Consider the following 12,982-nt stretch of genomic DNA (forward strand, 5'->3'; position numbering starts at 1 on the left):
GGGACTCGGCAGCAGCCACCAGACCTCCCAGCCGCTCTGGCAGCCGGTCCCCGGGCCGCTGCCGTCTGGTCCCCCTCCACTTTTCCCTCCCCGCCAGGGTCCCCGCTTCCTAGGGCTACCCCAGGACCCGAGGCTCCCGGCGCGCCCCCCCTTGCCCTCCCCTCCCCGGCTCCGGGATTCCCAGGCTCCGGAGTCCGCGCCGGGCAGCCAGCGGGGGGCCGCTGGGCAGGGAAGGAGGCTGGCGGGTCTCCGAAGTCGGCCCCAAGTTACATGTGGGAAGCGGTAGCTGTGACGCAAGTTTCCAGGGGGCCCTGGGCTCGGAGGGAGCGCGCCAGAGCGGCTCCACTTCGTGCAGTTGCAATCGTAAAAAAGGAAAAGCCCCGAGCAGCACCCCAGGCCGCCCTTGCCGCCGCATGCCGAGCCCAGCTGCGCGCCCTCCGCTCCGAGCGCGCAGACCCTGCACCCAGCAGTGCCCGCCGGACCCCGGCCGCACGGACTGGGGCTCCCTCTCGGTGGCTGGCTTTTTTTTTTTTTTTTTTTTTTGCATCGCTTGCCAACCTGTCAGCTGATGGACCTCATCACCCATAGTGGCGCATGTAGCTCGGCCGCAGCTCGCTCCATTCACCCGAGCCCTACCAGCCACCCGGTGGCCCCCAGCTCCCCGCTCCCGCGGGAGGCCTGCAGACACCCGCTGCCACCCGTCACCGGGGGCCCGCGCCCCTCTCGCCCCGGCCTCGCGCCGCTCGGGGGGCGCTGCAAATAGTCCTTTGTTTACATGCAATTCCTTACTCCGCGGAAGGAGGCCGGGGGAGTGCTGAGTTTTCACCAGCTGTTTCCCGCCTTGAAACAGACATCTGATCAGCTGCAAACACACACACACACACACTCACTCACACACACACACACACACTCGCGCCCGGGGAGGCAGGCCGGAGAGACCTCCCTCCCGCCCCTCCCGCCCGCCTCCCTCCCCTCGCCGCTGCCGCCAGCATCTGGGACCGGCCGATTCTGCACCTCCGTCCGGCGCTGCCCTTTGATTCGGATTTCCATCTTGCATTCTCCGGCGGACCGCGAGACCCGGCTTGTGCAGAGGAGGGGGGCCGATCGCTATGGAGTATTTCATGGTGCCCACTCAGAAGGTGCCCTCTTTGCAACATTTCAGGAAAACAGAGAAAGAAGTGATAGGAGGGCTCTGTAGGTGTGTACTCCTCCTCCCCCCCACCCTCTTCCTACGATTGCAGCCCCTGGCCAGCCCGCCCGGGCGGGCGCGCGTGTACGCACGCATGGCCTGCGCCGCCAACCCCGCTAGCCTTTCTTAGCCGCCGGGGCGGCTGCAGTCCCGCGCGCCGGGCTTGTGCCGTCGGGGGACCCTCCTCCCTCGGAACGTGGGGGCCCTGAGCGGCCCCGGTCACTTTTGTCCGCTGCAGGCGGGCGAGTCGCGACGTTTGTAAATTGCAAACAGACCCACGTGGTTCTGCAGCAGTCCCGGCCATGCTTGGTGCTGGTGGCTTCCCCCCCCCCGCCCCACCGCGCTTCCTCCTCCTCCCTCCCCCGGCGGCTTCCTTCCTCTCCCTCTTTTCTCGCTCTCTCTGGGCGCTCCCCTCCCAGGGGTCTGGGGGCCCCGGGACGCGCGGGGGCCCGCTACAATGCAGCCACGCCGGGGCTCCGGGCGTGGGGGGGCGGGGAGCCCGGTGGTGTGCGTGTTTGCAGGGCGCTGGGCTGCAGCTGGGTCCGGGGCGTGCTCGCGTGAGGGTGCGGGTGTGGGCGGGACTTGAGGGGCCCGCGCGGCAGGTCCGGAGTGCTGCGGACCAGGGCACGTTGGCCGCAGCTCGCTTGCTCGCTCGCCGCCCGCGCCTGGGTGCTGTTTACTAGCGAGGCCTGGACGTGACTCTGCAGCCCTCTTGGAGTAGGCGGACCTCGGCGCGCCGCCTCGCGGGGGCTGTAGTTCTCCGCGCCCCGCTGGTACGGCATTGTGGGAGTTGTAGGCGCTCCCGGGCCACGCTTTCCGCACACAAAGCTCGGTCCCCGCGGGCGAGATAGGTGAAGCCGGCTGGTGGGAGTTCTTTTTGGGGAGGGGCCACTGGAAGCTTCCCCTAGCCTCTCGAGGCCACTGCTCGTCGCACGTGGGTCTCAGCTGCAAGCTTTTCCATCCACCTCCCCTCCCCCAGCCATAAACCGAAAGCGTCGCCTCTCCCAGCCGGGTGGGTGGGTGGTCCGAGGTGAGCGGTTCTTCCCCAGGAGCCACTTGACAAGTCTGGCTATTACAGATCCACCCTTTACCAAAGGGTGATGGGTTCGCGCACCCGAATTACCCTGGACACTTGTTAAAATGCCGTGCCCGCAACTTTGGTAGCTAGAAGGACCTGGCCGTCTTGCATACTGAGCATCACCCGCGGGGATGGCGATGCTGCGCGGGTGGTGGTCGGGGGTTCTCCCGCGTGCCCAAGTTTGGGACCTGCGGCTCCTTTCCTGCGACGCTGATCTAAGAGCGAAATGGCTCCCCAGGGCTGGGGCCACGTGCTCCGCCGCCGGGGCAGGCAGGGCGGGGATTGAGGGAGGTGGAGCCCCAGGTGGTGTGGCCCCGGCTGGTTGGACACCAGGGGCTGCAGAAACCAGGTTGGGGAAACGATGCTGCACCCGTATTAATCCTATCCCCCTCCCCCTCGCTGCCACTTTACTCTCAAATTCAAGGAGGACGGGCCAGTTAGTGGGTTCTGCAGCCAGCAGGGCCCCCCTGAGTGCTGGCTAGCCCTTCCAAAGTTCCACCTGGAGGACCTAGCAGTAAAAAGTTTTAAAAAAAATCAAAAAAAATCTAGAGCTCTTAATATGTTCTAGGGACTTGTTTTGCCAGATTTTTCTCATTGAATTGGCAGGTTTCCTGAGTTAAGTGGCCTTACAATTCCTGTGTGGGAGGAGGACACAGGCTTGGGAAGGGAACGGCTACAGCAAGTGGTAGAGCTAGGACTTGAACCCTGATCCCAGTGCATGCTCTTATCTCCCGGCTGCTGGTTGCTCAGAGGAGGGCTGGGCAGAGGAGGAGGGGTTGAGCTGTTCCTGATGCTGGAGAGGACATTGCAGGTCCTGACCCTGTGCAGGCTTGGTGCAATGGGATCTGGTTTCACCCTGTCCCTAGCCCCATTTTGGCGGAGTCCTTCTGTCCCTCAGGGGCCAACCACTGGAGGTGGCAGGACCTCCCTACAGGGCTGGGCATGTGGGCTTCCTCAGCCTGCCTTGCTGGGAAACACTTGTCAGCTTCTGCATACACTGCCCTGACACGGAGTTGGGGCCTCTGGGTTTGTTCATTTTCAGAGGAGGTTGTGGGGCGAAGTCGGAGACCTGTCGAAGATCAAGGTTGTGGGTTGAGCAGGACCTTCTGGCCAGATGGACTTGCTTCTCAGGCTGGCGGACTTCATTTCATCCCTCAGTGACTAGCAGGGCTCCCTGCCTCTTTAGAGGGGCGCTATACTGCACAGTGGAACCTGCACAAGCTGTGGTTTTGGACCTGTCACCTAACTGCTCTTAGCCTCTGTAAAATGGAGCACCTGTGAAGTTTGGCTGTGTGTGTGGGAAGTGCCTGGTATGTTAAAATGGTTCTCAACCTTTTAGAAGCAGGAGCATGGTGGTCCTAAAGAGTAGTGATTGCCCTTGGCCAGGAAAGAGACAAGCTGCTCTGAGGAGTTAGAGAACAATTAAGGGCTTTGGAATGTATGTTGGGACCCTGATTTGGTATTTACGAGGCACCTACTTTGTGCTGGGATTAAGGATATCACAGTGAACCAGAACTGCCCCCTGCCCGACAAGCTTGAGGTCTTGTGCTGAAGGATCTTGTCAGTCCCCTAAGGGAGAGCTATGGGTTCTCCTGGAGTCCTGGGTACAAACCTGGGAAAAACAAGACATCCCGTTATCCTGCCTCTCTCTCTCTCCCTCTCCTTCACTCTTCCCCTTCTCCCTTCCCTTTCCCCTCCCCAGCCCTCCCTCTCTCTTCCTCTCTTTTAACAACTTCACCATGACCCTGTGAAGTGAGGCAATATTCCTCCATTTTACAGATGGGGAGACTGAGAGTTTGAGAGATGAAGTGGCTAAGCTTGGGGTTCCACAGCTAGTACGTGGCAGGCAGGGCTGAAGTTTGCACTTGGACCTACTGATTGCAGAACTCCCTCTGAGGGGCTGGAGGAAGGGTGTGTGTGTGTGTGTGTGTGTGTGTGTGTGTGTGTGTGTGTTTCTGATGGGAACAGCCTGGATATGGTATGTTCTGGGACTGAGGGCAGGGTTAGTAGGCTGGTTGGAGTGGGGTGTATAGATAGAAGCAGAGGGCATGGGCGAGGGCCCTGGGCTGCTTCTGTACCTGCTGCAGAGAGAAGGATGAGCGCCTCGGGCATCCTTGGTGAGGGTCGTCTTTCTCCCTCCTGTTCTTTGGAGCATGGCTGTCCGTAAATCCCATGTGGCTGTCCCACCTCTGACTGTAGCTAGCAGGTATGTGAGTGACTTGGCGGTGAAATGAGAGTTGACAATGGCTAATTTGAGGCTGGAGCCGCCAGGGGGATCTAGGGGAATGGGGGATACTCACTGTCCTTGGGCTCAGCGGGAAGAACAGGTACAGGTCAGGGATCTAGACTGGAAGAGCGTGCTCCCTGCCCTGAGCCTCTGGTTGGGATGCTGACATTATTCCCAGGGGGCTGTCTGGGGGTACTCTGGTAGTGGGGTGACAGTTCTGGTGTTGGCACCTGAGGCTGGTACCCAAACTGTTTCTTGGCAGGTGCCTTATCCCTGAGGCACAGCAGCCCCTGGCCAGCCCCAAGAGACTGTCGGAGAGCAGTCAGGGAGTAAGAAAAGCAAGAGATATTCGTTGTCAGTGGACCCAGGCCACTTTTGTTGCTCACGTGAGGGGTCTGAGGTGGATGTAGACAGGGGTGCGTAGGACTTTTACAATTACTGTATATCATGTTTACTTCTGCAGAACTCGGAAAGAAATGCAAAAGACCCCAAACAACTTTAAGACATTTGCAGCAAAATCTAGTATATCTAGTACTGTATCAGCTGAAATTCCAATTAGCCATCCTTGATAGGAACCTCTGGTTGGCCAGCACCCCACCTGTCAGAACTCCTGATTAGCTGTGAGGCCGCCAGTCAGTACCGTGTTTTCCTGAATGTAAGACCGAGCCGAAAAATCAGCTCTAATGTATCTTTTGGAGCAAACATTAATACAAGACCCGGTATTATATTATATTATATTATATCCTCTCTTATGTTAATGTTTGCTCCAAAAGACGCATTAGAGCCGATTGTCTGGCTAGGTCTTATTTTCGGGGAAACAGGGTACCCCTGGTTAGGCAGCATTCCATTAATTAGAATTCCTGGTTGGCCAGCACTCCACCAGTCAGAACTCTTGGTTAATTAAATCTATTAAAGAAACTGTCAGTTGGTACTTCCTGGGCTATTTAGGTGAGTGCTGGTGTCAGCCCAGGTCCCCATGAGGAACTGCAGCTTTGGGGAGAAGTCTTTTCTGGGACTTAAGTCTGCACTAGCTGGTTCCTGAGCCAGGAGGCTGGCTGATGGACTTGGTGGCAAAGGGGACATGTTGGAACATTTGGAAGAACTGGGCTGCCGGCTTCTTATGAGCAGGACCCTTCCTCCTGGGAACTTCTAGTTGGGGCTTACAGGCCTGGGGTCCTGCAATCTCCTTTGGTCTTCCCAGTTTTTGGACATTCTGGGGAGAAGGGAGAGACTGAGGGTCGACTCCCCAGAGCTGAGGTTTCATGGGTACGTGAGCTGGCTGGTAGGGGCCTTGAGCTCTGCCTTGGCAGGGCAGTCAGACGGACTTGGGGCGCTTGCTCCCTCTTGCAGCCACACACACGGGGCTCTGGTAAGCAGTGGGCTGTGTGCATGGGCGTCAGTATACGGTGCCATCAGCAGGTGCGGGAGGAGGGTATGAGCTTCATTGTGGGAAGGTGTTGCTCCCTGGTCTGGCTGCCTGACCTTGGGCATGTCACTTAACCTCCAAGGACCTTGGATTCCTCATTGCAACAGGATACCGTGTTTCCCCGAAAATTAGACCTAACTGGAAAATAAGCCCTAGCATGAGTTTTCAGGATGACATCTCCTGAACATAATAAGCCCTGATGTGTCTTTTGGACCAAAACTTAATATAAGACCCAGTCTTATTTTCAGGGAAACACGGCAGTGCAGCTACTCTGCTGGGTATCTGAGAGTCAGACGGAAAAACATAAAAGTTCTGCGAATGATAAAGGAGCTAACAGGATGGCCAGGCATCCCCATGCTTGGTTCTTAACACAGGGGTAACTGTCACCTGTCTGTCTGGGTGTGCTGCTCTGTGGGACAGTGCAGAGTCCACTCTGCTCTGTGACAAGACCTCTTGGGGGTTAAGAGCAGGGCCCTGGGATCGGGGTTCAAGTCCCAGTCCCAACACTTGCTGAGTTTTTCCCATTCCAAGCCTCTGGGTCCTCATCCCACTCAGGAAGCATAAGGCCACTTAATTCAGAGGAAGAGTGTGACAATTCAATGAGAAAATCCCAGCAAAGCAAATCCTTAGCACATTATAGTGAGAACTTTAAAAAGACTTCTTAAAACAACTTTTTACTCTGTTGCTAGGCCCTCCAGGTTGGCCTTGTGGAAGGGCTAGCACCCAGGGTGGTTCAAGGATGGATGTGGGGCTCCTTTTTGACCCCCCTCTACTCTGGTCAGCTCTGGCCTTTGGGCACCATCGTGAGAGACCCAGGGATTGGGTGAGTGGGGGTCTCGTATCTTTCCTGAGGGGGGTGTGGATGCTCCCAGACAGAGTCACTCAGTGGACGTCTCTCCCCACTTTCTCTTGCCCCAAAGATCCCCAGTTTTAATCCACCGACCGCTGAGCTTCTGGAGGGCTGTTCTAATGCACCCTTCCCCAAAGGGCAGGCACACCTCTTCGTGTCAGGTCTCCGACCTGCACAATCTCCAACCACCCCAGTCACCCCCACTGTAGGGGCGGGGACGCTGGGAGAAGTGAGGTGCCCAGAAGTAGGGTAGCCAGATTCTAGGCTGTCTGACCTTAAAACCGTGTCCCTTCCCACTCTGAGCCCTAACTCCTATCTGTAAAATAGGGATCATGGGTCCCCTTTTCAGTGCTGACATTCCGAGGCTCTGTGAGGGACCTGTACCCTGTGGGAGGGGGCCCAGGGAGGCCCTGGGGGGACTGGTGGAGGAGGGGTCTTGTCTTTGGACCCTCAGCAACGGCTGATGTGGAGCCTGCTCCTGGCCCACCCCCAGCAAACCACCCTCATCAGGAGAGGAGGCTAAAGCCCAGGAAGGGGTAAGGACAGTCCAGGGTCTTGCAGGGAGCCGAGATGGGACAGATAGGGTGGGCGGGGGGCAGGGGGCCAGGAAAGGCCTTGGCTGTGTCTAACTGTGGCAGATGTGTTCCACTCCTGGGTTTCTGTGCAGACTCTTTTCTGCCTGGGGCTGTGCATGGGCGCCTGGCATGGCAGAGGAGCTGGACCAGGCACCTCTTTGAGCCCAGGCTCCCCTATCTATGGAAATAAAGCTACCCAAAATCCTTTCCCCATTCCCCCAGACCCAAGGGTGTGAGCCCAGGCCTGGACCAGGTCACCCGGGGAGGGCCCCTCAGGAAGAAGCCAGGGCTGTGGCTTTGGGTGGGGCCAGTGGCCTCTTGGAGCCCAGCATCTGGAAGCCATCAGGCCAGGGGTGGGGGTGGGGGTGGGGTTGCAGGAGAGGGCCGGGAAGGGGGACATGCCTTCTCGAGGCCACACACAGGCCTACCCCTTGGGAGCAATGGCTTTGGGCGCATGGGCCCACAGGCCCCGCTGCCGTCTCTACCTCCCGCCAACGCCTCTCAGCCTACAGCCTCAGCCCCTTCTGCAAGCTGCCTTCTCTCTCACCCTCCTGGCTGCTTCTTCTCCACAATGTAATCCCATCATATGCAATAACATTGTCCACTGCATGCTGGGAACCTTGCTTCTCTGGCATGGGGTGGGTTTGCCTCTTGGGGTAGGTGGGCCTGGTGTCCCCTTCCTGGAGTGAACGGTACCTGTCTTGTTTTTGAAATCTTATTGCAGGGAGGCTGGGGGCTTGCATAGGAGCTTGTGGTAGAGACATGGCTGTAGGGATGGGGAGGGAGGAGGGACATCTTCCTCAGGCCTCAGCCTGTGACTCTGAAGGAGGTAGTGCAGGTGCGTAGCAAGGAGCCCAGAGGAGTCCCCGAAGTAGGTGTCTCCAGTTGTCACCTGGGCCCACCTGCATCAGAATCGCAGGGATTCTTGCTAGCCATGCAGGGTTTGGGCCCCACTCAGACCTGCTGGCCAGACACTAGGGCCGGGACCTGGGGTCTGCACAGTGACTGACACCCAGGTGGCACAGAGCACGCTGCTCCATTGCCCTGCTAATCTACGTGGGCGTAGGCATCACACAGGTGTGGCATCTTGCAGGGAGAGAAATGCAGGTTACACTCGGGGCCCTCTGTAGGTGAATCGTAAAGACAGGGGCCCATTGGGGTCAGGGCATGGAGGGCGCCTAGCCTGAGCATGTCCCTGCCTCCCTGCAGCCTTGCCAACATTCCACTGACCCCTGAGACTCAGCGGGACCAGGAGCGGCGGATTCGGAGAGAGATCGCCAACAGCAACGAGCGGAGGCGCATGCAGAGCATCAATGCGGGTTTCCAGTCCCTTAAGACCCTCATCCCCCACACAGATGGAGAGAAGCTCAGCAAGGTAAGAGAGGTCTGGGAGAGCTTCCAGGAGGAGGTGGTGGGCTCCAGTAGGCAGAAGGAAGTGAGCTTTGGTAGACACTACCAGCCGGAGCCCCTGACTTGTCTCTCCCACCCTCAGGCAGCCATTCTCCAGCAGACGGCAGAGTACATCTTCTCCCTGGAGCAGGAGAAGACCAGGCTCCTACAGCAGAATACACAGCTCAAGCGCTTCATCCAGGTAGCACCTGTGGAGGCCTCCCGTCACCTCAGTGCCCTGCCCTCCTGGCTCCCTCTCCCTGGCATGGGCGTGTCTGGGCCCCACCACTGGCCTGGGACTCTGATGTGCCTGCAGGTCCCACCTTCCCCACTGACCCGCCCACTTCCATCACTTGCCTTCCTGCCAGGGCCTTAGTTTACCCATCTACGAGTGCAGTGGAATGGCTCTGGAAGGAACTGGGTGACTTTTGGCAAGCAGATCCGTTCTGCCTCCGTTTGTGGCCTGTGACCATTGTTGGATTTGCAGAGTGCACCTGGGTTGACAGCTTTTGGGGGCTACGATGGAGCGCCCCGACTTCCTCATTGGTGGTGGTGGTACGGGGTGTCAGGGCACGCCCACTGACTCCTTGGGGTCCTCAGGAGCTGAGTGGCTCGTCCCCCAAGCGACGTCGAGCAGAGGACAAGGATGAGGGCATAGGCTCGCCCGACATCTGGGAGGACGAGAAGGCAGAGGACCTGCGGCGGGAGATGATCGAGCTCCGGCAGCAGCTAGACAAGGAACGCTCGGTGCGAATGATGCTAGAGGAGCAGGTGAGGTGGGGGTGGGGCGGCGGGGTCCCAGTCCCTCTCCTCCTGTCCTCCCATCCCTGCTTCTCTGGAGCAGTTCTTTACAGGAGTGCCTGCTTTGTACCAGGCCTAGGAGTGGGGGGGGGGCCCAGTGGGGAGCAAACAAGACAGGGTCCTGCCCTCAGGGGTCACCGTCTGTGTTGGGGTAAGGACATTAGTCAGTGAGGACATTAGCTCTCACACTGTAAAAATGCAGCTCTGATAAAGGTTGTTCAGGAAGCATGGGTGTGGGGGGGCCGGGGGCAGGAATTTGGGCTGCCCCATCCCACGGCTTCTCTGTTAAAGTGATTTGAGGCAAGTTTGGGAGGTTGGGAGTGGGGGTTGAGTCTCACAGTTACCCAGGCAGAGCGGGGAGAAGGGTGCTCCAGGCAAAGGGAACAACATGGGCAAAGGCCCTGAGGCTGGAGGGAGGGAGGGCGCGTGGCGTGAGGAAGGCCATGGAAGGAGAGGAGATGAGTCAGGGCCAGCCTGGTGTGCTATGGTAGGACTTTGGTCTCTACCCCAGGGTGACAGGCTCCTGCTAGGGTTTGCAGCCAGAGTGAATGGCCTACTTTGTGAAGGGCAGAGCATGGGAGGCTGACCTCAGCAGCCCTGAGGACCCAGCACTCGAGGAGGCTCCAGGGTGGTCCAGGCCCTGCCCCTGAGCCTGCAGCTCTGCCCCCAGGTACGCTCACTGGAGGCCCACATGTACCCGGAAAAGCTCAAGGTGATCGCACAGCAGGTGCAGCTGCAGCAACAGCAGGAACAGGTGCGGCTGCTGCACCAGGAGAAGCTGGAGCGGGAACAGCAGCACCTACGGACCCAGGTGAGCAGGAGGCACCGGGAGGGACCGTGTGGGCCTCGGCTAGGACTCGTAGACTAAGCATGGGTGCCTTGGTGTCTGGCAGGGCAGATCCAGGGCCTAAATCGTAATGATGCAGACACACCTGGTTTCCAGGTGTGTGCATATATTATTGCATAAGTCCTTGTAACTGCCCTTTGAGACTATTTTACTGATCAGGAAAGTGAAGCACAGAAAAGGTAAATAACTTGCCCAAGATCCTCAGTGATTGGGACAGGGATTTGAGCTGTGGCTGTCTAAATCCAGAATCTAAACGCCTGACCACCACTGTATTAGTTGCTGGACTGCCTGCTTGGTGCTGGACAGTGAAGGGGCCGTGGGATCTTGGAAGGCTGGAAGCCCCTCTCTAGGCTGCCATTTCTTTGTTTCTTAAAATAAGAGGGGATGGGGGATCCCAAACTGGCCAGCCCCCCATGAGTGGTCGGCAGAGGCTGTCTTGATGCAGGGGGCAGAGGGAGATGGTTTTGGAGGTTATCTCACACCCTCTGTGACTACTGGAGGGAAGGGACAGCTCCCAGAACCTTTGGAGAAAGACTGAGGGCCACTGTCTTGCAGCTCTTGCCCCCTCCGGCCCCCACCCACCACCCTACGGTGATTGTACCTGCGCCGCCACCCCCACCCTCCCACCACATCAACGTTGTCACCATGGGCCCCTCCTCGGTCATCAACTCTGTTTCCACATCCCGGCAAAATCTGGACACCATCGTGCAGGTACCTGGGCTCGGGGAGGGGGTAGCATGTGGGGGTTGTCCCTTGGGAATGGGCGCTTTGGGGGAGATTAGAAAGTAGGGAGTGAAGGGGAGTGAGACAGGGCTTGAGTGTGGGGAGAGAAGGTCTGGAAGGTGTGTGTGTGTGTCTGTCCATCTCCAAGTCTTCTCTGTTTGGGGGGGCAGGAGAGGGAGCTCTGTGGAGAATGTGAGGGGGGGACAGGAGTGATTGGGGATAGGATGGCCCTGAAGGAAGACCTTGTTCCTTCTTTCCACGTGGGGTTTACTGAGAGGGTCCTTTGCTCCCAGAACCCTGGGCTTCTAGAGTTCCTGCATCCAACTCTGGGGTTGGTCTAGAACTTCCTCTCACAAGGGGTGGAGGTGGCAGTGGCTGGGAGGGTGACAGATAAACCTCCTACAGAGGAGGAAGACATGAGATAAACTCTGTGGGTTAGGCCCGAAGTCACTGCTGTCCCCAGCCAGGGGCAGGGACCCCTTGGGACACCAACAACAAAGAAAGGAATAAATAACTAAACAAAAAAAGCATCAACCCATGGACCTTTAGTTGCACATCAACCCAGCAAGTTGAATAATAAAATTAATAACAAAGACCTCCTATCAGTGAACAGGCTGACTTTAAAATATAAATGAGAAATAAATGAAAGACGCTGGTGACTTCTAAGCAGCCTTGCACTGTCATCTGGAAGGGATTTTTCAGCTCAGCGTAAAGTTTGTTTCCCCTGATTGGCAGGCCACCTGCTGCTTTGCCAGGCTGACTTCTAAACCTCCGTGGGGGTGTATGTGTGTGTGTGTGGGGCAGATGATGGCTCTTCGTGTGCCATCCTCACCACAGCCTGTCCCCCCAGGCGATCCAGCACATCGAGGGGACCCAGGAAAGGCAGGAGCAGGAAGAGGAGCAGCGGCGAGCAGTCATCGTGAAGCCGGTCCGAAGCTGCCCGGAGGCCCAGGCCTCCGACACCGCCTCCGACTCAGAGACCTCAGACAGCGACGCCATGGATCAGAGCCGGGAGGAGCTGGCGGGACCTGGGGGGCTTCCCTGACCACCCCCCAGCCCTCCTCTCCCTTCTGGGGGCTGGAGGGGGCCGGGGCAGCAACAGGGAGTACATGCAGGCCAGCGAGTGAGGAATTTTTACAAAATTATAACGGCATTTGGGTCTCTTTTATGACCTCTTTTTCAATACTGTAAATCCACTTTTGAGCGAAGGCCACCCAACCGGTGGTCCCGGGGGCTGTGGTGGGGGTGTGTGAGAGCATCAGGGGGCTCCGGGCGGTGACCCTGAGGCGCCTGGTCTCTCTCCGCCAAAAGCATTTTTTTCATTTAAACATGTTGTTAAAAGAACAGGGAAAATCAAACAAAACCCCACATATTCTGCCCTCCCCAGAGCCAGCCCTATGTCTGTCAGTTTTTAACCACCTCCTTACCTCTTTGTTTTGGTTTTCTTCTTTCTCCTTTAAGCACTTACATGGGTTGGGGGTCTGGCTGGGTCAGGACTCTCTGGCGGTCTGGGGTCGAAGTTGCTTCTCGGTTGGGGTTTGCTGCTGCCCTTCTGCCCTGCCCTTCCCCTCCCCACCCCATCTCAGCACTAGGTTCGCCACTCTCCACCACCAGCCGGCCCCAACTTTCCCTCAAGGTTTCCCATCTTCGACCCCCCAAAAATGTCTTTGTCTCTCTTTTTGTTTTGTTTGTTGTTGGTTTTATTTTGTTTTTGTTTTTTTGTTTTTTTGGTTCTTTTTGTTTTTGTTTTTTACAATTTTGAGGTCTTTGTGTTCATGGAGAGCTATTATATTTTGTTAAGAAAGTGGGGGGAAAAAAACCAAGAGGCCACTGTGCCTTTATAAAGAAACAAAATAAAGTTTGTACTTTGTTTTTTA

General features: G+C 57.5%; 1 protein-coding gene across 8 annotated transcripts; it reads left to right on the forward strand.

Moving 5' to 3' along the window:
- On the forward strand, window positions 1-12,982 carry TFAP4 (transcription factor AP-4). 8 transcript variants are annotated; one of them, XM_074322623.1, is made up of 8 exons: window positions 1,246-1,962; window positions 6,610-6,743; window positions 8,555-8,720; window positions 8,838-8,936; window positions 9,335-9,505; window positions 10,206-10,346; window positions 10,938-11,093; window positions 11,956-12,982. In XM_074322623.1, the coding sequence occupies exons 2-8, from the start codon at window positions 6,664-6,666 to the stop codon at window positions 12,148-12,150; spliced, it is 1,008 nt and encodes a 335-aa protein (XP_074178724.1). In that variant the 5' UTR covers window positions 1,246-1,962; window positions 6,610-6,663; the 3' UTR covers window positions 12,151-12,982. The 8 variants fall into 8 exon arrangements, with proteins under 8 accessions (XP_019571028.1, XP_074178726.1, XP_074178724.1 ...); XM_019715469.2 differs by lacking the exons at window positions 1,246-1,962; window positions 6,610-6,743 and adding an exon at window positions 1-1,198; XM_074322625.1 differs by lacking the exons at window positions 1,246-1,962; window positions 6,610-6,743 and adding an exon at window positions 2-1,139.

The sequence above is a fragment of the Rhinolophus sinicus genome, linkage group LG18 (genome assembly GCF_036562045.2).
Source record: "Rhinolophus sinicus isolate RSC01 linkage group LG18, ASM3656204v1, whole genome shotgun sequence".
Lineage (NCBI taxonomy): Eukaryota > Metazoa > Chordata > Mammalia > Chiroptera > Rhinolophidae > Rhinolophus > Rhinolophus sinicus.